This window comes from Zosterops lateralis, assembly GCF_965231275.1.
Source record: "Zosterops lateralis genome assembly, chromosome: 13".
Taxonomy (NCBI): Eukaryota; Metazoa; Chordata; class Aves; order Passeriformes; family Zosteropidae; genus Zosterops; species Zosterops lateralis.
The window spans coordinates 1,653,355-1,680,241 of NC_139773.1; the positions used below are offsets into that span (position 1 = coordinate 1,653,355).

At 57.2% G+C, this 26,887-nt stretch overlaps 1 protein-coding gene across 1 annotated transcript; it reads left to right on the forward strand.

Moving 5' to 3' along the window:
* On the forward strand, positions 1-26,887 carry CSPG4 (chondroitin sulfate proteoglycan 4; the record flags this gene model as incomplete). The annotated part of the gene is made up of 10 exons (XM_083871312.1): positions 1-94; positions 12,990-13,153; positions 14,144-17,722; positions 18,003-18,482; positions 18,858-19,034; positions 21,949-22,147; positions 22,318-22,452; positions 22,583-22,737; positions 23,605-23,788; positions 23,981-26,887. 10 exons carry the CDS (start codon positions 1-3, stop codon positions 25,858-25,860), a joined length of 7,047 nt encoding a protein of 2,348 aa, XP_083727438.1. The 3' UTR covers positions 25,861-26,887.

The following is a 26,887-nucleotide window of genomic DNA, read 5'->3' on the forward strand; positions in this document are numbered from 1 at the left end:
ATGGGTGCCCGAGGTGGCATCGCCACCGTGCTGCTGCTGCTGCTGCTGTTGGCCGGCCACCCCTGGCCCCTCAGCGCGGGACCCCCGGCCGGAGGTGAGTCCCGACCCCGAGCCCGCCCCAGAGCCAAGGGTGGGAAACCCTACGGGATAATTCATAATTCTCCTCCTGGGCGAACTGGGGAGCCCCAGAGCGAAGGGTGGGAAACCCTACGGGATAATGCTCCTCCTGGGAGAGCTGGGGAGCTAGGGGGGAGCGCTGGGGTGACCCAGGGGTGAGGAGTCCTGTGGCGCAGGAGCGCTGGTTTTGGGGCAGGAAAGCCGAGGGTGGCAGGGGAGCGGCTCGCAGGGTGGCTCCAGGGTGCCTGGCTGGGCGCTCTCCGCAGGGCACACGGGCTGTGCTGCCGTGTGGGAGGCGGCTCGGAGCAGCTTTGGTCGGCGCCAGGGGCAGCCGGCGGGGGAAAGGCACCGTGGCTGCCCCGCCAAGGCCGGCGCCACGGGGAGGGAGCTCGCCAGCCCTCCCTGCCCGTGTCTGGCCTTGCCACGGGAGCCTCCTGCGAGGGCAGCCCATGTTCATCCCAGGAGCGGGGGCTCGGCAGGAAGGAGGGAGCTGGAGCGTCTGCGGGGCGTGTGTCACCTCCCGGGGCTGCTCCTGAGCGCTGGGGTGGCCGGTGGCCTGGGCCAAGGGTGAGTGACCTCTCCCAGCAGCACAGCCCCAAGAAGGGTGCGGGACCACCCTGGGGTGTCGGGGCACCCCTCACCAGCTGCGGCCGAGGGTCACCCCGTGGTGCCACAGGGCTGGCTGCTGCACAGTCCCAGCAGGACAGAAAAGGGGGATTTATACCCAGTTTTCCCCATGAAGCAGCCAGGTTTGCCCACCCAGCTCATCACGGATGTGTGTCCAGCCTCAGCATCCTGACAGCTTGTCCCACAGCCCTGCTCCCTCCCTGCTCTGTGATGCTCAGAGCTGCCCTGCTCTGAGCCTCAGCAGGCTCTGCAGGTCTGGACAGGGGTCTCATTCCACTGGCACAGGTCTGACCCTCCAAGCTGTGCCTGGGATCTGACTGGGCACTGCACTGCATCAGCAGCATCTGCAGCTTTGAAAGTGAAGGGAACTTAAAAAGCACTTTCATGTCCCTAACTCACCCTCAAAAATATATATATAATTTAATTGAGCAGTTTCTCTTCCCCAAACTTCCCCCCAGGGACCAAGACTCTGACCACCAGCAAGGCAGGAGCTTGCTCCCAGCAGTTTCCAAAGGAATTATTGAAAACCTCCAGTCTTTTGTTTCCCAACCTTCTGCATCCCAGCCTGTGTTAGTGCTGGGAGGAGGATGATCCCAGCCTTGTGCCCCCCAGCACCTGCAGGGCTGCTGTTGGTCTCTTGTTGTCCCTGTTCCCTCCCAGAGAGCAAGTGGCCTCTGGGACATGCTCCTTTCGTTACCTTAGGCCTTGTTCTTTCTATTTTTTGTCATGCACCAAAATAGGAGGGTGCCTGGCAAGCTGAGTGGAAAAAAATCCCTTTTGTTAATGAACAGAGTGGTCTCCTTCCTCCCAGCCCTGACCCTTCAATCCTGGGATGGGATTTCCCCACATGGATCTGCTGCTTGCGCCGTGTCCAGGGTGGGTCTGAGGGCTGTCCTGGCAGCCCCAAACTCTTTCATGGTGAATGGGCTGGAGAAACCCCAAAAAAACCCCAAACCCCCATGGCTTTCACTGACACCTGCCAACACCCCCAGACTGCCTCCAGGTGAGTCCCCCCATGGCTGTAACACGGCTCTGGGGATCAGTGGGCATCTCCCTGGTGTCAACAGGCGGGGCTGGGGAAGAAAAGGGGATTTACACCCATTTTCCAATACTGGGGGCTGCTTCTGCACTGGGCTGAAACAGATGTTCCAGCTGTGACCCTGGGTCTGGGCAGCAGCTTCCCACAAGCCCCCTGCAGTTGGGAACATCCCTGCTGAGGCCAGCAGCACTCATTCCAGCTGTTCCCATGGGCTGCCCCCCATGGGACATCCCTGTGTCTCCATCAGGGAGAGCCTCCAGCACCATGCTGGAGGCTTTTGGGGTGAAGGCCCTGTTTTGTGCTCCCTCCAAGCTCAGGTTCAGGAACCCAGGGCTTCCTGCCCAGCCCAGCATGGGAAGAGTCATCCTGCACTTCATCAAATACAGGATTATACCAAAAAGAAAAAACACTCATAAAACTTGTCCTCTTGACATCAGAGTGTGAAGCTTTAGTAAACTGTTTTTCAACGGCCTGGCTCCCCTCCGGTTCCCAGCGAGGTCACCCACAGGCTGGGCTCCCCCTTCCCCAAAATCCCTCTTACTGGAGGTTTGGGATGAGGGGAGAAGAGAGAATTGGATGTGTATACTGCCCGTGAGCAGCTTCACCCCAAGATTTCAGCAAGTGGGTGTCAAAAATGTAACACCCTCCAAAGTTTAGGCGGACCCCAGAAGCAGTGACGGGGTCCTGGGGAGGCAAGTGGGATACTCGCTTGTCCAGAATACCTGCCCATGGATAGGGAGCAGTGTCTGCCCTGGGGATCCATCCAGGATCCCTCCTGCTTTCCGCAGGTTTCTCAGCTCCATGGAGCCACCTCGGCTCTTCCTTTCCCTCCACTTTTGGAAATCTGACTGATTTATTCAAACTTTCTTTTTTATGATCACGCCACATGTTTTAAGGTCATAGCTCAAAGCAGCTGGAAAAGTTTCCAGCTGATGGGAAAGAACAGGAAAAATGCTGAAAAGGGGGGAGAACACAAACTGGTATCGTGGGAATAGGGGAGGAATATTCTTGTCTCACTCTTATATTTAGCAACAGAGGGCTGTGGGCAAATATATAATGAGTGCATTCCTGCAGGATTGCAGGACAGGGTTAAGCTCACCCCGAGGAGCTCACGTCAGGTTGAAGGCTGGACAGGAACAGGGCCTGGGAGGCGGGAGCCTGCGTGCCTAAATAAAGCTCAAAGCACAGACTGTTCAACAGGCGTTGGCCCAGCCCAGCCTCGGCTCCCCGGGGCTGCTCCCGCGGCCCTTTCCAGGTGCTGGGCTCTGTTTGTCTCCTTTTTGGGAAGCCAGCTTCCAAAAGTGTGAGCATCACCCCCAGCCTTCAGCTGGGAGACTCCGGGATACTCCTGTGCCCTTCCCAGCTCTCACCTGGGCATCCCAAGCCTCATTTGGCCCTTCACCACAACCCTGGAGACACAGAGAAAGGAAAGTGTCCATCAGAGCTTCCTCATTCCCAAGCCAGCCCTTCTCTGAGCTGTGTCCTGTGTTTGGTTGGACATTGCTGTGCTGCACAGGGTGGGACACCTCCCCTCAGACCTTTTGTGAGGTAAATAGACCAGAAAAAGGGAGGTCAAGTTTTTTGGTTATATTGGCCAATATAGCAGAATGTCGTTAGATATTATTTATGAGGATAATTTTTAGTCTGTTTTATTGATATAATATCTACATTCTATTCATTCTATATTCTATATAGATTTATATTCTATAAAGTATATTCCAAATACACTCTATGAAGTCAGAGAACCCTTCACAAAGCCTTTGCTCCTCAAAGGCAATCTGAGAGTCAGGGCAGCATTGGGCTCTGCAAAGCCAGACTAAAATCCATAAGAGCAGGGCTGCTCTAGCTCTTCCCAACCCCAGGACAGGGAGGATGCAGGTTTGCTGCCTGATTTGTCACCCATTTCCAGTCGTTTATTCCAAACAGGGCCTCTCAACTGTCATCGGGGTGGGGTGAGAGATGTTTATGCCCTGAGCCTTGTATCCAAGAGGGTGAGAAATTGCCATTTTCCATCCTTCCCCGGGTGTGTCACCCATTGCATGGCTCCGGGCAATACCTCTGGGAGCTGCCCTGTGCCCAAGGGCTGCTCTTGGCTGCCTGACAGCCCGACAGACAGAAAGCAGCCCTGGAGAAGGGCGGGAGTGCCAAAATCTGCCGGGGGTGGAGAAAGCCATGGGGCAAACACCGTGGTTTGGAGGTGGCTGGGCCCATCACGTGCCTCCCAGACAAGGAGATGGAGCAAATTCATCCATGGCCGTGACTCACTGGCTGGGGAAGGAGCCGTCGTGAGCTGTGAGTCAGCTCTGGACGGCCCTGAGAATCCCTGCTGCTACTTTTGCCCAAATCTTGGCTTTCTGAAACTTGTTTTCCCTCTTAGCTGCAGGCAGGCGAGGGAGGGAGGGTTTGGAGTCACCAACTGCTTGTGGTGCCATCCCCAGCCGAGTTAATGGGTGCTCCCCATCCTCGACCATCTCAGACCCCTGCCTTGGTGCAGCACTGGCAGGCAGCAGGAATCTCCCATTCCCTTTCCCAGCCTCTGGCCGGGCTTTAGAAGGGATTCCAGGTTTTCAGCATCCCATCCCACAGAAATTTCTGAGCCCACTAGGGTCATTTCCTCTGGGAGCTTGGGAGAAGAGAGGGAAGTCTTGGCCCGAGGTAGATGTGGCTGAGAAAGGCCTGCAGCCCTGGGAGGGGATGTGAGCACCAGCTTCCACACCCCCACAGCCCCCCTGGCAGCCGTGCCTCCCCCCGAGCTACAAATAGAGCAGGCATTTATTTTCTCTGTAAACATCATCCTGGAGGGAAAAGTCATGGATGGAACAGTCAGGGGATAGCAGGAGTGGGGAGGGGGAGACAGGGCAGGGAGGGATGGGGGGAGAGGAGAGGAGAGGAGAGGAGAGGAGAGGAGAGGAGAGGAGAGGAGAGGAGAGGAGAGGAGAGGAGAGGAGAGGGCATAGCTTTCAGCTCTAGAAAGAGAGGATAAAAAGAAAATACTAATTCTCTTTGCAGACAGTTTAGCATGTCAGCTCCAGAGGAGGAAAAGTATCCTCACTTTTTCCCCCATCCACACTGCAAACCCCCATCTCTGTCCCTGCAGACACTTTTCTCTGCCCCTCACAGCACTCAGCATCACCAAAAGCTCATCCTGGCTGTGGTCCTTGCTGCCCTGTGGGGTGCTGGGTGCTGTGGGTGCTGCATTACCAGCACAACTAAAGCTGAATCACCCCAATTTACACATTTTACACCATAATTGCACGTTTTAACGTCTCTGTTAAAACATTTCCCCATCCCTGAGTGCGGGATGCTGCAATTAGGGCAAGCAGGTATCTTCTGGCAAGGTTTCAACACTGCCGCTCGTGCTCGTTCTTCTCCCCTCATTTTGGCTGATAACTCCCCCCCATCCTGGCACGTCAGGAGCCACTTGACACCAGCGAGGCTGGGAAACATCAGAGCCCGGGCGGCTGGAGCCGGGCCCCTCTCCGGCGGCGGTTGCCGGGCTGTTTGTTGACACCAGGCGAGGATCTCTCCGGTAACATCGAGCCCTTCCAGGCGTGTCTGTGAGCATCCCCTGGCCCGGCTCCTCCGATTCCCCTCCCGCCAGCTCCTTCCCCTCACTGGGTCTGAGGATGAGCTTGGGAACAGGCAGTGGCTCTGTTGGACAGGCAGGGATGGGATTCAGGGATCTGCAGGTGGGATGTGCACCCTGGTGCCCCACTCCTCCATGATCCTCTTGCTCCTCCAGCACGGGGCTGGCTGGGATTGTCCCCTCGTGTGCCACCACAAGCCCTCCTGCAGCTCTGCAAGCTGTTCCTTCACGGGGTGGGAAGCAGTGGGATAGGGAACTCAGTGGCAGCGGGTGCCAGGATCTGCAGGGTGGAGCTGGAAAACCTACGAGCCTCAGAGACAGGGGAAGAGGGCTTGGGAGAGAGAGAGGAAAAAAAAAAAAAAAAAAAAAAAAAAAGTAGAACAAAACCCGTCTTCGAATGGTTTGGAAACCACGTCCTCTGGGGCTGATACAATATTTCCAGGCCAACTTCTCCTGGCAGCGGGAGCCTGAGCGAGCCTGAGCGAGCCTGAGTCACGCTGCAGGGGACAGCACAAAAGCCCCATTGAGCCTCCCGCTTCCCCAAATCCTCCCACTTTCTCCCCCCCGCTTCCCTTCCCAGGGCAAACACTCCAAACACTACTTCCAGCTTGGGCTTATCCCTTAAGTCCCTCCGGAGCCATTGAGCCACACATCGTTAAAAGCTCTTCATCCCTGCTCCTGCTCCTGCCGGGCTTTGGGGCTCCCTGCTCCAGGGGGGGCATCCCCCCAGCTCTTCCCAAAAGCCCTGTGACCTTTGGGGGGGGGGGGGGGGGGGGGGGGGCGTGTTTCAGGCTGGCTCCCAGCTCCTTGCCCTCCCCTCCATGGCTCTGCATCTGGCCGAGCAGGAGAGCTCAGGAAATACCATCAGCTTTAGGGCTGTGCTTGAATCATCGTAAAACCACGCTGGATAAGCGACGGAGCTCTGGAGCTCCAGCCAAGCCTCCTGGACCCTGCTTTATGGCCTCCAGCTATGACAGCTCCTAATGCTGCTCCATAAGGATGGGGAAGGCAGGCAGGGGCAGGCACAGGCGCTGGGCAGGGGGTTGGGACTGGCAGGACACGGGAGTGTACAACCAGCCCCCTCCCAGACAGCACAGAATTAGCAGGGGGCATGTTTTCATGTTTTCCCCTGACCCCAGAGTCCGTGGGCTGTAAAAAAAAGACTATTTTTCCCCAAAGCTGTCAGGCAGGAGGCTGGGGAAAGCGAGCGGAGAGCAGCTGGCCGGGGAACGGGGGAGAGGAACTGAATGAATAAACACAGGAGGAGGGGTTCAAAGCGGCGCGGTGCAGCCAGAGGCCACCGGGGTGGGATGGGGGCGAAGCAAAGCACCCCTGGCCGGGACTCTCCTCCCTCCCACGCCCAAAACAAGGGTGATGGCACTGCTGGTGGTCGGCAGGCTTGGGAAGGTGACCAGCCATGGCTTTTCTGGTGGTTTTGTGGGTGCTGCTTTCCAGCAATCTCTGCTGGCCAGCGCTCCTGGAAAGCGCCGGCCCCTGGGAGCCCCGCCGTGAGGGAGGGCCAGATGGCGGGTGGGAGGCGAGAACCAGAGCACTCACTCCCATTGCCGGGGTTGGAAAAGCACGCACAGCCCTGGCTCAGGATGTGGGAGCAGCAGTCACTGCAATCACTGGGGCTGGGGATGAAAGAAAAAGTTTTCCTGTGTGCCAGGAGCTATCACAGCAGGGATGGATTTGTGCCCATGACACCCCATCCAATAAATCCTGAGACAGAACCCCAAGCTTTCCTGGGGCAGGCACAAAAGGACTGTGCTGTGATCCCAAGGTCCCCACTGGGTTTGAATGCCCTTGCTGCAGACTAAACCCAGCTCATCTCCATTGCACTGGGATTTCTTTGCTGTGGAGACCCAGATGGGTGCTCAGCTCGGGTCTCAGGGTATGTCTGAAGGCAGCAGCCCCCCATTTGTCCCCCCAGCCAAAGCCGAGGACCACTGTGTTTGCCTTACCCGCCTCGCAAGCTGCTCATTTCCTTCCCTGGCCATAAATAAAACCACACCATAAAATGAAGGGAATGTGGAACATAACGAAGCCTTTCTCCAAAAGCCCATTGGATCCCTTCCTCCCGTGGCTCCTCCACCCTGTGTGGGGACAGGGGCACAGCCCAGCCCCTGCTCCGGGGGGTTGCAGGTCCCATTGGGCATCAGAGAGCCGGGCTGGGGACAAGGGAGCCCCCAGGACCACCCACGGTGCTGGTCCTGCCCACCCTGCCGACACTGGGGGTGGGACAAGAGAGCCTTATGCACACATTTCGGGGGGAACAGGAGGGGATCAAGCTGCTGAGCAGCATCCTCAGGGCTGGGCAGCCATCCCTGAGCCCCTCCAGTGTCTGCATCCCTCAAGACCCTCAAGTGTTTGCATCCCCTTGAACCCCTCTGATGTTCACATCGCCCAGGCCCCTCTGGTGTTGGCATTCCCCTGAACCCCCCAGTATTTTCATCCACTGGACCCCTCCCATGTTCACATCCCCCAAGTCTCTCCAGTGTTCACATCCCCCAGCCTCTCCAGGTGGGGCTGCAGCACAATGGGGCTGGCAAGGGTGACCTCACTACCTTAAGTTACTTAAATTAAAAAAAACCCAACCCAAACAACTCAAAGCGCCTCAAAACCAGCTCCGGAGGCTGCGGAGAAGGAATGCAGCAAGCTGCCCTTGGGGCGGCCCAGCAGCACCCAGCACCAGGCACAGGGGCCGCTTGTTGGCACAGGGTAGGCGGGCAGGAAGGAGGGCAGCCGGAGGGCTGGGCTGCACCAGCGGCCGCACAAACCCGGGGCTGTTCGGGCTACAAGGAGCTTTCACTCCCCGGCTGTTTTTCCACCGTTGGAAAACCGGTGTGGCCGGGGTGGGAAGCGGCTGCAAACACAGGGAGTCTTTCAGGGGGGCGCGTGTGTCTGCACGGGGCTCTACTGGCACCCGCTGCGGTCATTAAAGAGCTGCTTTAATGAATTCCAGTCCCCTCCCTGCAAACACAGCCGGCCACCGGCTCTGGCTCCCACCTGCCCCACCGCAGCCTGAATGTAGCCTTGTTGAGCATCCAGCCCCTCCCCGGCTCCACACCCCCATCCCCGGGCAGGGTTTGCTCCGCTCCTTCCTGCTCAGCCTCAGCGTCCTCCTGCGGCCGGAGCTGGGGGAGACCCTGCAGCCTCCTCCCGCACACCCAAAACGCTGCTGGCTGTCCTGCGGCAGGGCTGGGGATGCCCCACGCTGGGGTCGGAGCCTTCGGGCAGGGCAGCATCCACCCAGCAGCTCCCATGCCCTCCCGCACACCCAGGAGATGTCTCCCTGCTCCCAAAACCCTTCGTGTCCAGTGCCGCTTCTCTCTGAACTGAGCTTTCCGAGTACTTCCCTTTCCCTGGGCCTGGAGTTGGCTCCTTCAACCTCCTACGTGCTGGGAAAGAGGTGGAAGAAGTTTTTGTGCTGAGATGTCTGTTAAAACACAAAGGAGAGCCCAAAACAGCCTTGCTGAGCCCCAAGCACTCGGAGGGCCCCCAGCCCAGAGCCCCCTGAGCGGGTGGAGATCCCCCCAGGCTCTGCCAGAAAATTCTCTGAACATCAAAAAACCCAGCAACTGGAGAGGCCAGAGCAGCCGTGTTTTCAGCTGTTGGAGCAGGGGAAAAGGGCCAAAGCGTCCCGGGGCCGGCGCGTGGCCGGCGGCTGGGGCGGGTGCCGGGGCAGGGCGGGCTCGCACAGAGCCCTCGCTTGTTCGCAGGCCCCGGGAGCAGCCCAGCGCACCCGGGGCCTCGCTCCCAGACCCCTCCTTTGAGCTTTTGGCTCATCTCCTTGTTTTTTTCAATGCAAAAATAAAACTAAAAAAAAAAAAAAAAAAAAACCAAAAAAAAAACCCACAACCAAGTGACACTGCAGTCTATAATCTGCTGGCTGCTGGCTGGCTGCTCGGAAACTGTGACGGAGGCTCCTCTCGCCTCGTCAACGCCTTTCAATCGGCTTGGCAAGGCTCCGATGGTGATTTCCTGTGGGACGCAGCAAGCTGGGAATGTCAACTGTTTTTATCTGGGGTGAGTGGGACATCCGGAATGTCCACTCCAACCCGTGGCTGGGACATGGGTTGTTGGGCTGTGGCTCCCCGTGACAGGAGAGGAGGGGCCACCTTGGGCATCTGTGTCCAGGGATGAGGGGCACAACACGCCTGTGGTGTGATCACGGCATCCGTAGATCACTTGAGATAGGTGCTGTTGGGGCATGGGATCTCATCCTCATGGGAGGATCCCAGGAGCTCACCCGAGCCTGCCCACAGATGGGGAAGGCTGCATGGAAGACCCTCTTGCTCCAAGTGATGGACCAGGATGAGGCACCCTGTCCTATGGAGGCTCCTCCAGAGCAAAATGGGTTTGAAAAAAAACCAAAAAAATCCATGTTTTCTGTGTCTTTTCCAAAGTGGAGGGCAATGAAGAGGAGAGATGGAGGTGAGAAGCTGCAGGTCCCTCATGAAAGTGAAATGTCACAGGCTGAGTGGCTTCACATCCTGTCTGGGCTGATGAGGGAGGAGGAGGAGAGTGGCCCTGAAATAAAGCAGGAATTTGGGAAAACAAACAGCAGTAACTTACATGCCTCTGCTGCTGGAGAAAAATTCCAGTGCCTCCTAGATCTGGGCAAGGGTCCTTCATCCTCCCCAACAAACAGCACCACTCCCCATGGCATCCGCACCTCTGGGAGCTTTTTATTAGGAGTATTTTATGAGAGAAGAAGAAAAACATTTCTGGCAGCTTTGGGAGAGTGAGGGCAGGACAAAATGTGCTGGCTGCAGGAGCTGGTGCCCCCTGGCACATTGGAAAACAAGCTGGTCTTGGAGCAGCCCCAAACCCTCATCCCCAGCACCCACGGCAAGACACTGCCCAGTCCCTGGGCGGACATGGGAGCTGCTGCTGGGTCCAGCCCAGCCAAGCTTTCCCTCCTCGTGAGAGCAGCCTCTCAGAACCCATCTGAAAAACATTTTGTGAATTAGGGAAAGCCACTAAAACGTAGCAAAATCCCAGTGGGAGCTGGAGCATGGAGCATTCACAGGGAACCTCGACAGGAGCCAGCACATAACAGGGATGTCTCTGGGGACCAAATGTGCACACGTGTGCCTGTGGTTGTGCAAGGAGGGACAGAAAATTCCCTTTTCCACTGTGCCACATCACTCCTGCTCACCAAGCCCCAGGACAAGGCAGTGCTGAGAGCCCCAGCACCCACCACCCTTGGCTGCTGGGCAAGGCTGGTTTTGCTGGGACTATGGGAAGCAGGGAGCGGGTCAGGGAAGGACAGAGCCCTGCAGAGAACAGCACAGCTCCTCTGAGTCACTGCTTGGGCTGAAGAGGACAAGGAAGCCAAAGTGCCCCAAGCCAGCAGCAGGCACGAGGGCCAGGGAATGAGCAGGCACCCTGACAGCTTTGCCCTGGGCTGGGCAAAGGGCTCGGTGTTACAGCAAAGGCCAGATATTTCCATGGTGCCATTTCCTCCCAGTCCAGAACAGGTGGGGTGATGGTCCCTGCGACACCCACGTCATCCTCCCAGACCACAAGGGAAAACTGAGGCACTTTTTTCTGCTGCCAGTGGCAGGAAATGATTTTTGGTGGTGTCCTGGACAAGGAGGTTCCCCCATTCCCAAAGGGCTCAGAAGAGCTTTGCCCATGCAGGGCACTGCAGGGCTTAGCTCTGAAGAAAATGTGAAAAGCCAAAACAGAGTGCTCCAACTCTGCCCCTGCCACACCAGCTTTTGCCATCACCTCTACAAATGGTTCCCTTCCAAATGTCTCAGTGACTGTGGCTGTCTTGCAGGGCTGGGTTTTCACTTACTGCACCACACCGCTATCAAAGCCTGCATTGCCCGTTCCCACCCTGGTCATCCCACAGAAATTTGGGCAAGAGGAAAATGCAACCAGGGAAGGAGTTGTAAGAGCAGATGTGGGTGTTTATATGCAGACCTAGCTGTGCAGAAGATTGGTTTCACCCCAGCATCCAACACACACCCCTGCCTCCTCCAAAAGAGGTCAGGGGTTGGGACCCTGAAAGCCAAATTCCTATTCTTGTTTGCCCTCAGCAAGACAGATCTGGGACCCCAAAGGGTAGGTCGGCAAGTGGGTGGATCTGATAAGTGCTCTAGTAAAGCACAGCAGGGAAACTTCACACAAATAAACTCCAGCAGAGCTGTGACTACATATGGACTGAAAATGTGCATTTGCCCCCAGTCCCTGACATATCCTCCCCAAACATTTCCAGCTTACAGGGCTGGAGTGTTTATGTTTAAGCACAGAGCTTTGCCACAGGCTGAGCTGGAGCCAAGCAGGATGGGTGGCTGCATGGCCCAGCCACACACATTTAACATGTGTGAGGTGCACATGCATGCTTTGAGTCAGCTAAAAACTAAAAGCGCTCTAAAATTAAGCCTCGCCGCTCCCTGTACTCTTAATCCTGCACTCTTCCTCCTCTGCCCTGTGACACAGTCTGTCATTTCATGACCACATGCCATTGAGCTGAGTCCTCCAGGGCTGATGTATGCTGGATGTTGAACATGTTCCAGCTGCATCTCCAGGCGCCCACTCTGAGACGAGGTTTCCGTATGCTCTCACATCCACATATGGATCACTGGCACTCATGTTTATTCCTCCAGCATTGAGGAGAAACACAATTTCTTTAATCAGAAGGTGCTGAGGCCCTGGCACAGGCTGCCCAGAGAAGCTCTGGCTGCCCCATCCCTGGAGGTGTTCAAGACCAGGTTGGACAGGGCTTGGAGCAACCTGGGCTAGTGGAAAATGCCCCCGACTTTTGCAGGGGACTTGGACTAGATGAGCTTTAAGTTTCCTTCCAACCCAAACCCTTCTAGGATTTCTTTAGGAAAATCAGAGAAACAGACTCCTCCAAGCATGTTTTTAGACTGCTGAACTCCAGCAACCTGTCAGATAGCAAACAAGAGAAGGACTGATGGATGAGCTTGGGAGGCTCCATAATCACAGCACCCACCTGTGGCAGGAATTGGGAGAATTTGGGGTTAGAATTTGGAAGGATTTGGGGGGATTTAGGGCAGGAATTGGGGGGGATTTGGGATGGGAATTGGGAGAGATTTGGGGTGAAATTGGGGGCAGGAATTGGGGAAAATTTGGGGTCAGAATTGGGGGAGATTTGAGGTAAGATTTGGGGAAATTTGGAGCAGGAATTGGGGGAAGTTTGAGGTGGGAACTGGGGGAGATTTGGGGGAAATTGGGGGGGGTTGAGGGTAGATTGGGGATGGAAATTAGGGGAATTTGGGGAGATTTGGGTTGGGGTTTGGGTGGGAATTGATGGGAATTCCCTGCACTGCTTGATTGGATCCCTGCTGGGATTTGGGGTCTCATTCCCATCTCCTTTTTGGGATCTGGGATCTTGTTCCCTGATCCCTGCTGGGACTGGGATCTCATTCCCTGCCTTTTCCTGGATTTGGGGTCTCATTCCTATCTCCTTTTTGGGATCTGGGATCTTGTTCCCTGATCCCTGCTGGGACTGGGATCTCATTCCCTGCCCTTTCCTGGATTTGGGGTCTCATTCCCTGCTTCTTTTTGGGGTTTGGGATCTCTCTCAGGGCTTTCAGGAGGTGTCCTTCCCTGCCTGACCTCTCTCCCTTCTCTCCCCAGCCTCTTTCTTCGGGGACAGCTTTGTGGAGATGCCGCTGGCGGATGCCTCGCGCACAGTGCGGCTGCACCTGCAGCTGCTCACCAGCCAGGGGAATGGGCTGCTCTTCCTGGCTGCCGGCCAGCCCGACCACCTCCTGCTCCAGCTGGAAGCTGGCCGCCTGCAGGTCACCCCTTGGCACCCCCATCCTCTCCCTGGGCTCTGTGTCAGGGCTTCATCCAGTGAGGGGATGAAGGGGCAGCCCAGCTGCCAGGACCCCTGACAGGGAAGGGTACCAGAGGGGAGTGGACACAGTCTTGGAAGGTTTGGTTAAATCCAGAGAAAAAGGCTCCATCTGGGGAAGCTTCTCACCCACTGCCTGGGTGATGGTGGGGGTGGTCATGGGGACACCCTGGCACTGGCACCCTGTGTGCACTGCGTGGTCAGACATGGTGCACAACATCCTCAGGTGTGAGCAGGTGAGACGAGAGGATCCAGGGAAAGAAGAGATCTCCCTTGTCCCAGCTGGAACATGGGAAGCAATCAAGACAGAGGAATAAAATTCCCTGCTGTGGTTATGGTTTTGGCATCCACCACGAAGGAAGAGAGCAGGGAGCATCCAAGGCACACATCCTGCCTCTCCTGCAGACTGGGCTGGGCTACCAACCACATTAAACTAAAGCAGAAGAGCAAGCGAGCCACTGGCCAGAGGTGTCCCTAATGCAGGCCACGTGTCCCACCAACTAACCCTCTACTTAAGCAGGCTCCAGGCTGCTGCCCACGAGGAGCAAAGCCTGCTATTTCCCCTGCCAGTTCCCAGGGAAAGGGCTGGAAGCAGCCCAGGTTGCAAGGATGGAGGGCAGTGGTCAAGATAGAGCAGGGAAGGAAGAGCCAGCATCTGGCAGGGCTGCTCTGTGAGGGGAGAGAAGCCCAGCCATGAGACTGGGAGATGGAGGGGTTTGCTGAGGATGAATGAAAAAGGAGAGAAATTCAGAGAGCAGGACAAAGAGGGCAGGGCCATGGGGAAGATGAAGGAGGAGCACATCCAGAGGTGTAGGACTGAACCAAGGGAGCAAAACCCTTGCAAGCGCCTGGATGTGGGTCCATGCTTCAGCAGGTGTTACTGAAAGGTGGAGAGGTCTCACATGAGCTGAGGATTTTGTGTCTTTCCCTGCAGGCCAGGCTGAAGTTGGGCTTGGAGGAGGTGACCTTGCAGTCCCCAGCAGGGCTGCAGCTCAATAACCTGGCAGTGCACGATGTGGAGCTGCTGGTGGAAGATGGCAGGATGACACTGACCATCAATGGCCTCTTTAACAGCTCGGCAGACATTGCAGGGCCAGCAAGGGAGCTGGACATCCAGTACGGCCTCTACGCTGGCGGGACGGGCAGCCTGGACCTGCCGTACCTTGCCGAGGCCAGCCCTCCCTTCAGGGGGTGTCTTCACTTGGTGACATTCAATGGCCTGGATGTCCTCTCCCATCTGTCTGCTGATGGGAGCTCCAAGACCTTCTACCGTGTCCAGGAAGGATGCAGCACAGAGTTCTTTGCAGAGCCCGAGGACCCGTTCGGGTTCCCGGGGCCGCACTCCTACATTGCTTTTCCCATGTGGGACGCGAGGCAAGAAGCGACCATTGAGTTTGTGATAACGACAAGCATCACCCAGGCACCCCTCATCTACCACGCAGGGCTGGAGAATGACTTCTTCTACCTGGAGATCTCCAATGGGCGCCTGCGAGGGTTTGTGGAGAAGGGGAATGGCGTCATCGTCCTGCACAACAACGTCTTCATCAGCGATGAGCAGCAGCACTATGTCAAAGTCCACACAGATAAATACAAGTTTGAGATACTGATAGATTACTATGCTTCATCCACCTCCAACCGGGGCATCAACAACTACCTGGACCTTCAGGGAAACCTCTTCATTGGAGGTATGGATGAAAAAGCTTTGCAAAGGCTGAGGGAGCACCATCTTTCTTTCATCTCATTGTGGACCATGACCAACCACTCATTTGTTGGCTGCTTGGAGGACCTCCGGATAAACCTGCAGAGGAGGAGCCTGCAGGATGCCGTGATCACAAAGGACATCACAGCAGGCTGTGGGAAGCAGGACCACTACTGGGACTATGAGGAGGTGTATGAGCAGGATGAGGCATCCACCTCCCCACCTCCAAATGGCTTTTCAGGAGCACCAGGCCTGGTGGTGGAACCATGCCGGCCTGACAGCAGCTTCCCACCCGCCTTTGCCAACATCAGCAGGCTGCTGCACGTCAGCCCCCTCATCGTCTCTGAGGGGGGCATGGCCTACCTGGAGTGGAAACACGCCCAGCCAACGGTAGACTTGAGCCTGGCCAACATCCGCCAGTCCCAAATCCTCTTCAGCATCACCAATGACCCCAGGCATGGGCAGCTGGAGCTGGACATTCCCGGGTCCAGGAGCAGAAGGAAGTTCACTTTGTTAGACATTGTGAATCGGAAGGTCAGGTATATCCATGATGGCTCCGAGGGGCCCATGGACCAGCTGATGCTGGAGGTGACAGTGACCACCCAGCAAGGGGTCCCAGAGTGCCTGCGGCAGGGACAGGTGTACCTGCTGCCCATCATGATCAACCCTGTCAACGATGCCCCACAGGTGATCTTCCCCCATGGGAACCACATGACAATCCTGAGGCACACACGGAAACACCTGACCACAGACATCCTGCAGGTCCTGGATGATGACTCGTCCTGTGATGACCTCGAATTTCAGGTGCATGGTCAGCAGATGGAGGAGGGTTATGTGGAGTTAGACTTCCACCCTGGAGTGCCCGTTGAAGAGTTCTCCTGCAGGGACCTGGAAGCTGGCAATGTAGTCTATGTACACCAGGGTGGGACAAACTTACAGCTCACCTTGCAGGTGAGTGATGGCACTGTCCCGAGCCCCATTGCCACTCTGAGGATCCTCGCCATTGATCCTGAAATCCGCCTGCTCAATAACACCGGCCTCTCCCTCTCCCAAGGAGGGGCCACACGCATCACCACAGCCAACCTGTCAGTGGAGACCAATGCTGTGGAACAACGGGTCTCCATCCTGTATGTCCTCACGGAGCCTCTGAAGTATGGTGAGGTCCAGAAGCAAGGGAGCATGGGAGTGGAATGGAAAAAAGTTGAGTCCTTCCACCAGCAAGACCTGGAGCAAGGACGCATCCAGTATTTTAGCACAGACCCAGAACACCGGCTGGAAGACAGCGTGGAGGAGATGAGGTTCAAAGTCCAGGTGGGGCAGAAGCTCTTGCCAAACAACACCTTCCTCATAAGGATTAAAAGAGCCACCATTAAGATGAGGACCATGGCTCCCCTCCAGATGAAGAATAAGCGGCACAGAAATATCACCAGCAAGGAGCTGGAGGCAATGTTGGAAGATCCAAACTCTGCCCCAGTTCCCTTCCACTACATGATCATCCAGGCTCCCAAAAAGGGAAACCTGGAGCTGCTTGGCAACAGGCTGACTGAAGGCTTTGGATTTACTGACGAGGACCTGCAGGGAAACCACCTGAGCTACAGCGTAACCATCAGGAACTCCCAGCAAGCTGAGGACTTCTTCCAGTTCCGTGTCCACGCTGGTGAGGAGCACTCGCCCGTCTACACTTACAGAATCAGCATTGGTGGGGATCCTGACGCACCAACTTTAACCAATGTGCTCCTGACCGTGCAGGAAGGTGGACAGGCCATCATCTCCAAGGATCACTTGTTTGTGCAGAGCGTGAACAGCATGGACTATGTCTACGAGGTGATTGAGGGGCCAGCACATGGCAGGCTGGCCTGGGCTGCGTCCCATGGCTGGGCCTCCAGAGAGGAGATCACGGAGTTCAGCAACGACGACATCCTGCAGCGCCGGCTGCTGTACCAGCACGATGACTCCGAGACGCTGGAGGACGACATCCCCTTTGTAGCCATCAGGCAGGGCGAGGGCAGCGCCGAGTCGGAGGCTGAGGAGGTGAGGGGCGTTTTCAGGGTCTCCATCCAACCCGTCAATGACCACAGCCCTGTGCGGGCAGTGAACAGAGTCTTCAATGTGGTGCGCAACGGGCAGCACCTGCTGACCACCGACGACATTGCCTTCACTGACAAGGACTCCGGCTTCTCTGACGCGCAGCTGGTGCTGACCAGGAAGGACATCTTGTTTGGCAGCATTGTGTCTGTGGATGACAGAAGCCACCAGGTCTATCGATTCACACAGGATGACCTGAGGAAGAAGAAGATCCTCTTTGTCCATTCTGGGGCTGACCGGGGCTGGATCCAGCTACAGGTCTCGGATGGCCTCCATCAAACCACAGCGCTCCTGGAAGTGCAGGCATCAGAGCCCTACATCAAAATAGTCAACAACACTGGTCTGGTCATCCACCAGGGCACCCAAGGGAGCATTGACTCCTCTGTCCTCAGCCTGGAGACCAACATGGACATCAGGTCAGATGAAGAAATACGGTTCCTGATAACCACCCCCCCAAGGTGGGGGACTGTGCTGAGAGGGGAGCAGCCGGTCATGGCCTTCTCCCAGAGGGACCTGCTGGCAGGAGAGATCTCCTACCACCACAATGGGAGCAGGAACAGCCGGGACGAGCTCCAGTTCACTGTAGAAGCAAATGAGGTGGCAGTAGAGGACACGCTGGCCATCAGCGTGTTCTTGGATACCCATCCCAGCCCCTTGAGCATAGTCAACCACAGGGAGATCTATGTTTTCCAGGGAGAAGCAGCTGGGATCAAGGAGGAGGACTTACTGGTGAGTATGCCCTTCTTTAGTCATTCCCCATGCCTTGCATGACTTCCCTGGCCACCAAACCAGATGGCCACCCATGGGACTCCATTTTACTCCCACCTGCTCAGAGTCAAGGCCTTGTGTTCTTGGCAGGCTTTGCCCAGGGGCAGAGAGGGCTTCAGGTGTGGTGGTTCATCCCACAGCAAAGCTTTGAGGGATTGATTGCACAGTAGGTGGGCTGTGGCACAGCCCAGCCCCAGTTACCAACCCTCCCACTCATGCCTGGTCTCCCCTACACTCCCAGGTGACCCACGAAGAGATATCTTCCCGAGACATTGTCTACCTGGTGAGCAGCCCCCCATCCTCCGGCTTCCTGGCAATGCTTCAGCACAGCCAGGACATGAATGAGCAGCCCAGCCTGGACCCCATCCAGTCCTTCACCCAGGAGGACATCAACAGTGGCAGAGTCCTCTACCTGCACTCCAAGCCTAACGAGGAGCATGACCGGTTTGTCCTGGACATCACAGCCCGCAGTGCAGACCCTCTGGAGGGAGTGGTGGTCAGCCTGGTTGTGCTCCCCATCACCGTCCCCTTGGATGTCCACAACATCACAGTGCCAGGAGGTGGCTCTGCCACCATCTCCTCGAGCATCCTGCACATCCCCAACACCTACTACCCAGCTCTTGGCATGGAGTTCAGCGTGCTCGAGCCCCCCCGCTTTGGCACCCTCCTGAGCAGCCAGCAGCCCGAGCAGGATGGGCTGCACAGCTTCACCTGGAGCGAGGTACAGCACCCACGGGCACCCACCTGCCCACCAGGCTGCTTTCCCGAGGGTTTGGGGAGAGCTCGGGGTGGTCTCCAGCCCCCAGCCACACTGGGAGTTTGGGGAGGGCTGCAGGAGTCTTCTCCCCATCAGAAGGGATGGAGGCATTTGGGGTGATGGGTTTGCTCTGCAGCCCCTGGGGATATGGGGTGGGGATGGAGGCAGAGCAGCCCAGGCTGGGCTCCAGGTCTGCTTCCAGCAGAGAACCCACAAGGTTGCTCCTGAGCTAGTGGTGGGCTGCCATCATCCTCCCAGGATGGTTCAGGGTCCCCTGAACCCCAGAGGGGCCGGTAGCTTTTGTCCTCCATGGAGGATCACCTGGCCCTTGCCCCGCAGGTGGAGAACCAGCAGATCCAGTACAGACAGGATGGTCCCCGATCCCTCACTGACAGTTTCACCATCCTGGCCAACGCCTCCGAGGTATCCCGGCAGAGCCATCCCCGGACTCTCTTCATCACCATCCTGCCCCGCAGCACCAAGGGGCCGCGGCTGAAGGTCAACGCTGGTTTGCAGGTAAGGGAGGGACGCCACGGGGATGCACACCCCATCCCCCAGCCCAGCGTGGGGACCCCCCTACACTCGCAGGAGCTGGGGCTCGGCGGAGCCCGGCTGCCGCCCAGAGGCGAGTCACGGAGAATGGGGAAGGGAGGAGCGTTTTCCCGACGGGGCGAGGCTGTGGAGGAGGCGGAGAGCGAGCTGCCCTCGCTCCCAGCCCGTCCCGCCCCGCCGCCGATGCGGGGATCGGCCGCGAGGTGGGAGCATCGCCCCGCGGTCCCGGCGCGGCGAGCGCTGCCACGGCGGCAGCAGCGTCTCCTCCGCAGCCCTGGCTCGCGGGATTAGCCCCGGCAGCTCCAAGAGCAGCTTGCCCACGTTTCACCAACACAGGTTGGAATTACTCAATCATCTGGGCAGCTTTCACACCTCTCTTTATGTCCATCCCGAAAAACGGCAGAAGGGAAGAGGTCTCACCTGCTGCTGAACCCCCCCCACCTTCTGCTTCCAACACTTCCCTGTCTCTTTCGGAGTCACTAATGCAAAATTTTAGCAAAGAATTTAGTGGAAAACACGGAAGCATCATCATTCTCCCCCCCACCACCCCCCCCACCCCCCCCACCCCCCTGCACGTACTTTCACTATCCCGGGATTTCCCAGGGTGGCAGCTGGAAAGCAATCTGCTCCATGAGGATCACCACACAGTTCCCTTGGGAAGGGTTCTGGGAGCCTGGACTCTGGAGAAGATGCCCAAGGGGAGGGGGCTGCCCTGCCTAGCCCCAGAGACAGTCATTTTGAGGGATACCAGCAAAGTTTGGGAGGTACCCCCAGCCCCAGCTCTTTGCCTGGCCCAGTTTTCCCCCTCCAGCCCAGGAAGCCTCCCACCAAATCCCTTTTATAGACCTGTCTCGACTGAGCCAAAATTCAGGGAGAAGTTGACCCCCTAGCTGCTGGGCCTGTGCATCCCCTTTTCCCCACTCCAGACATCCAGTGTCAGCACGGCCTTCCCTCCCCACCAGCCATCATGCTAAGAATAAGGGTGAAAAGACAGAAAAACCTCCTAAAAATAAACTCTGAGGCAGGAATTTGTCTGCCTTTCCATGGGACTCCCTTTGCACCCTGGAAAGAGCAACCACAGCTGCCCAGAGGAGCTCTGGAGTGGGGAAAGGCTTCCTTCCCCCAACAGGGACGATGGGAGAGGCCCGGCCCTGCTGTGTTTGTGCTCTGCTGAGGGATGACTTCAGTGTTTAAAGGTCAGGCCGGCCCAGGAGAGGGATTGCACAAAGGTTTCCAGGGATGCCGAGCCCTCGGAGGGCTGGGAGACAACGGGCTGGGTCTAGACCCCAAAGTAGAGCCCCTTGGGAAGGAGCAGCAGTTTTGGGGCTGGATCTGAAGGAAGGATGGCTGGATGCCACCGAGAGAGAGGCTTCCACCGCCGCCCCAGAGCACACGGCCACGCTCCCGGCGCTTTTCCGCCACCTCCCCGCGTGCTCTCCCCGCGAGCAGAGGCGACACGGAGGCTGAGCAAACACAATGAGCTGAGCAAGGAGCGCAGGAGCCAGGCGGAAGGCTTTAATAATTCAGGGAGGACGAGGAGCACGGAGAAATGGGTCAGCTCCCGCGGCTCGGGGCGGGGAGCAAAGCTACTCCAGCCACTGTGACTGTCCCTTCCCAGCGGACAGCGATGCCCTGGGGCTGCCAGCCCCCACTGCTTTGCCCACAGGGAGTTTTCTTTGGCTCCAAGCCCCTGGTGTGATTGCAATTCCAACTGCTGTGGGTGCTGGGGAGAGAAAGCAGCCCAAAAAACTCAGTGCATGCACAGTGAAGCTGCTGTCCCAGCTGTGTGTCCAGCAGCACTTCCCCCACCCTGCCTCTCCAAAGCTGTGTTTTCCAGCCTGCCTCTGCCATCCCATGGGGACTGCTGAGGGATTTAATTTCTCTGTCGGCACCCACACCCACTCAAGCAATGTTTTGGGTTAGGCCAGCTGAAAACAGCAGAAAAGAGCTCATCCAGCAGAGAACCTCCTCCAGTGCCTGCCTGGGTGTTGTCTTGCAGATTCCTAAGATGCAGATTTCCGAGATCCCAGCCTCATGATGCTGTGGGATGCTGCACATCCCACCTCTCCACCCCACGTGAGCCATGGCACGGCTCCATCCATGCACCCCATGATTTCCAGGCATCCTGAAGGCAAAGGGCAGCTCTGGGCTGCGTGGGCAGAACCTGTTTGGCAGCACGAGATTCATCCCTGTGGTCTGCCAAGACAGAGATGTGGCACAGGGTCATGAGCGGAGAAAATTGTTGCCTCCAGCTGGAGATGGGAGATGCCAGGGCCCTGGGGTGGCAATGTTCCCACAGGAGGGTCAGCACCACTGGATGGGAGGAAGTGGTCCTGGGAAGTTCCTCAGTGGCTCTGAACTCGGCCACATATTTGTCATTCCTAGAGGGTTTGCTGGGACAGCGGGCCTTGCTGCAGCCTTGTGAGGGGGCGGTAGGACGGGAACTGGGACGAGCAGGAGCAAGGAGAAACACCCAGCCAGGAGAGACAGGGCTGCTTGTGGTCACTGTGTACCCAGCAGCAGCTCATGCACCCCACTAAAACCCCTTCCCTGCAAAGCAAGGTCTCAAAGGAACAGTGCCCGCCCCCAGGGGCCCCTTCCACTTCCAGGAACTGGGGAAACTGAGGCACCTTTGCCCTCCAGCACAGCCGTGCAGAGGCACAGACCCGGCTGCGTGGCACGTGCTGGCAAACACGGCAGCAGTGACGCAGGGCTGGGAAGAGGCCAGATGATGGAGGAGTCACCCAGGATGCAGACAAGGCGCCCTTGTTGGGCTGGGATGTGCTCTGGCAGAGCAGAGTGGCCTGAGCTGGGATGGGAAAAGGGGAGAAGTGCCAGGGGTATGGCAGGGGGATGACAGCCTCTCCCTGTCCCCCAGCTGCGGGAAGGTGCCACGGCTGTTCTCAGTCCCCACATCCTGCGTGCCGAGGATGAGGACTCCCCAGCAGAAGAAGTGACCTATTCCATCCAGCCCCCAGCCAACGGGAAGGTTGTGCTGAGGGCAGCGCCCAGCACTGAAGTCCAGAGGTTCACTCAGGCCCAGATAGACAACGGCCTCGTCCTCTTCGTGCACCAAGGTAGGGCAGGACTGAGTGTCCTGCACCCCCTGCACCACCCCAGGGTGATGGGGACACTGTGCCACCACAGGAGATGCACAACCCATCCCTGGTCCAAAACCCCTGATAGGTTCATGGGGGGCTGCATCTCCTCTGGCTCCCACAAATTCCCAGCTCTGTGCTTCCCACAGGACCCCTGGATGGCGGCTTTGCCTTTGATCTGTGGGATGGTGAGAACCTATCTCCTGGGCACTTCTTCCTCATCAGGGCCCAGAGAGAGCCCGTCATTACCCTGGTCAGGAAGCAGAGCCTCACTGTCTGCCCAGGTGGGTACCCCTTCCCCTTTCTCCCAGTTCAAATGGGCCTCCTCTCCTTGCCCAGGCACTGCTGAGATGCCCCTGGCAGAGGTTCCAGGTGGGTGGCCAGGTTGAAATCCATACTGGATGTGTTTTCCAGGTGCCCTGCAGCCCATCACCAGCCAGAACCTGCAGGCAGTGAGCAACAGTCCCACCAGCTCCACTACTCTGTACTACAGCATCGAGCAAGCCCCACGCCTGGGCAGGCTGACCACCTCACAGGGGGAGGAAATCAGGAACTTCACCCAAGCCCAGGTAAGATTTCAATTCCTCCAGCCCCTGAGAACCCCAAACACAGCCCTTCATCATCCCTCACCACAGCATGGGGGTCCCAGTCTGAGCCCACTGCCACCACAGGCACCTGATCCCAGGCAGGAGGCAACACAAGGCTCCAGCCGTGCTGTGACTTTCCCAGCTCTGCCAACAGCTGCTGAGAGGGATTAAGAGCTGCTGTCCCAGCCTTGGATTTAGCACTGGGGGAGGCTGAGGGAGCTATAATCCCTTTTCCTAGGCCATCTCCCTGCTGCAGAGCCAGCCAGCCTGGCTGCTGCTGAAAGGAAGAGCCAAGCATGATTTTTTCACCTCTGCTCTGAAAAAACCCTTCTCCCATGGGGTCAAATTTTGCAGGGCCCAGCAAGGGTCTTATTTTATTCCATCACTCAGAGACACATAGTTTTACCCTCCCTGGAAGCTTCTCTGTGCTGTCCTCACCCTTGGAGGATGCTGAACAAGCTCAACCCTTCCTCTGAGCCTCAGTTCCCCTAATTGCTGGGAGAAACATAACAGAATCACAGAATGGTTTGGGTTGGAAAGGAGATTAAAGGTCACCTTGTTCCCCCACAATGGACAGGGACACCTTCCACTAGACCAGGTTACTCCAAGCTCTGTCCAACCTGGCCTTGGACACTTTCAGGGGTGGGGCAGCCACAATTTCACATCCTGGTAAAGATACACCATGAGCTCTCCATGGTCACTACTGTGCCATGGCTAGTGAAAATCCCCATTTCTTACCTAATTAGAGCTTGGTTGCTCCATCCCAGAGTCAAGACAGGAGCTGAGCAAGGATTTTTTTTTTTTTTTTTTTTTTTTTTTTTTTTTTTTTTTTTTTTTTTTCATTTTCAGGTGGACAGCAACCTGATTTTCTACCAGCACGAGATGCCAGACAAGCCCTTCTGGCTGGCCCAAGATGCCATCCGCTTCCGAGTGGTCACTCCCACGACCATCTCAGATTCTTTCATCCTCCTCGTTCTGATCTCCTTCGAGGAAAATTGTCCCCGGCGCTTGACTCAGCTTTGGAAAAACGCAGGTAAGGGTAGGATGGAGAAGGACTAACCAGCTCTTCAGGAGGGCTTGTTTGTCTGAAGAAGACACCATTGTGTTGTTTTCCATGGCTGATACATTGCATCAGACATCTAAAACTGCATCCGATTCCTTCTTCCATCATTACATCAATGAAATTAAGCTTTCATTACTTAATTCTTATCCCTTTTCTTGCCAGGTCTGCAGCTCACAAGTGCTCAGCAGGCTGAGATTGACACCTCAGTGTTGGATGCCTCCAACCTCCTGAGCCAGATCCTGGTCCCTGAGAGGGCTGGATATGATGTTGTCTTCCTGGTGACAGAGCCACCGGCTCATGGACAGCTCTTGGTGGCTGGTGTGCCTCTGGAGCAGTCACACCTGTTTTTCCTGCAGTCAGACCTGGTAGTGAGGCGTGTGGTGTACGCCCATAGTGGGAACAGCATCTCCAAAGATCATTTCAGTTTTAAGGCTTGGCTCCAGCCCCGGGAACAACAGTTTGTCCGTCCTCCACAGGATGGGGTGGTCATCTCTGAAGCATTCAACATAACAGTGACGAGCAGCGCCAAGTCACCACAGGTGGTGAAGCGGAAAGAAGTGCTGCAGGTCCCACCAGGCTCCGTAGTCACCTTGTCACAGGAGTACCTGGATGTGGCAGACCCAGTGGTGTCCCCACAGGAGATGGTGTACAGCGTCCTCCAGAGACCCCTCGCTGGCCACGTGGCCAGTGCACACAACCCACAGGAGCCCATCAGCCGCTTCACCCAAGCGGATGTCAATGCTGGCCTCGTGGTGTTTGTGGCCACTGGGAGCCGTGCCCCAGGCTCCTTAGCCCTGAGTCTCTCCAGTGGCCACCACCCATCCATCCAGACCTCACTGGAGATCGAGGTGCTGCCTGCCTTGAGCACCACTGCACTTCTGGAGGTGCCCCAAGACCTGAACAGGGCCCCTGTGTCCCATCATCACCTGCTGGGTGCTGCACCACGAGGGGCAGGTAATGTCCTGTACAGGATCATCAAGGACCCCAGGTTTGGACAGGTGCAAGTCAACCAGAAGCCATCACGGGGCTTCTCACAGAAGCAGCTGGATCGCAGGGAGGTGACATTCACCTTCAGTGACCTCAGGTCACCCGAGGATGACTTCCAGTTCGTTGCTATTTCACGGGCAGGAAACAGGACTGGGGTGGTGAATGTGACTGTCCGTGCAGCAGTGAAGACCCGAGCGGGCAGCCTGTGGCCCCGAGGCACCACAGCCCTCCTCGACACCAGTGTCCTCGATGCCAGTGAGCTAGCAAACCACACCAAGAGTGTCCCAGTCTTCAAGGTCCGCAGGGCGCCCCGTGCCAGCCGTCTTGTGAGGGTATCCAGGGATCCAGGACAACCCGCCTCCCCAATTGAAACCTTCAGTCAGAGTGAGCTGGAGCAAGGGCTGGTGGGGCTGGAGGTGCTGGATGCTGGGGACTCCCAACAACCCCTGCAGAGGGACAGCTTTTCCTTCGAGCTGGTGGCTGCTGGCGTGCCACCAGCACTGGCATCCCTGGAGTACAGCATCGAGCCCTACAATGCCTCAAAATCCTATGGTGTCACCCTGCTCACGGTTCCGCTGGCACCCTCACCCCCAGTGCCCCATGGCACGGCACGGAGCAGCCCCAATGCCAGCGAGCTGGGCATGCCCCCAACTCCCTGGCTGGCTCCCAGTCCCACTAGCCCCAGCCCTGGGGCAGGGGGCACCTTCCTCAGCTTCATTGAGGCCAACATGTTCAGCATCATCATCCCCATTTGCCTCATTGTCCTCCTGCTGGCCCTCATCTTGCCCCTGCTCTTCTACCTGCACAAGCGCAACAAGACTGGGAAGCACAACGTCCAGGGCACTCCCGCCTCCAAGGCCAAGAACGGGGCTGTGCCAGACCATGAGACCTTCCGGAGGACAGACCCCAGCCAAAACATCCCCTTAACGACTGTCACCACCCTGGAGGGCAAGGGCACGGGTCCCCCGCCCTCGGGGGCACCTCCAGACCCCGAGCTCCTCCAGTACTGCCGGACTTCCAACCCCCCGCTGAAAAACAACCAGTACTGGGTGTGAAGGGCTCAGGTGTGGTGGCACGAGACCACCTGGGCATCCTGCCCCTCCTGCAGCACCACCAGCCACCTCCTCCCAGCCCTCCTCCTCCTCCCTGGGAGCTGGCATCCCACAGATGCAGGAGGGGCTGCTGCTCCAGCCCACCTTGTAGCCCCGCATCTCCTTTGGGCAGGGGAGGGGGACACTGCCTAAGCAATTGGGGACAGGCAAAATTCCTGAGCATTGCTCGGAATCGCTGACTTTGGGTGCTCATTTGGGCCACCTGATGGAGGCCACAGTGCTGGGGGGCACCTGATGACACTGGTCCCCACAGAGCCAGAGCCACCCCGGCTGGTCCAGTGGTGGCTCCTCTGAAGGCAGCAGTCGCCACTGGGGTGCTTTTCACAGCTCTTGGTAAGAGAGAGAGGATGAGGAGCAGCTTGCGCTGAGTCAGGCTGGGGATGAAGCTGCCCAAATTCCCCAGGGCTAGGCGGGCTGAGACACTGGAGCAGAGGCTCTGAAAATATTCTGTGGCCAATGCCAGGGGAATTTAGGAGTCCCCACCCACTTGGAAAAATACCCGCCTCGCTCTGCTCTTTCTCTACTTGCCATGTGCTGCATGAAGTCAATTGCACCGAGCCCTGGGGGGGTTGCACAACAGGTAGGATGCCCTTGGCAGGGAGGGATGGCTGGAGCTCACCTGGGCAGTGTGAAACCAGAGAGGAGAGCAGAGAAGCGGAGCCAGCACGGTTTTCCACTGTATACTCCAGTATGGCAGAAGCAAACAGAATAAAGTGCCTTTTCCAAGGTGCATCACTGTTTTCCTAAGCTGCCCCCCTTGCCAGGCCTGTTTTAAGCTGCTGTGCGACATTTGGAGGTAATGGACCATATTCTGGGCTCTTGCTCAAATATTCCCCAGCCCGGAGTCTTAAAAACTGAAATAGAAACTGTCTGAGGGAGGGCAGAGGAAAAACTGAGCGCTGAGCTCAGGATGGAACCCAACAATAACACCCAGCACTGCTCCAGCTGGGAATCTCATCACAGGGCACAT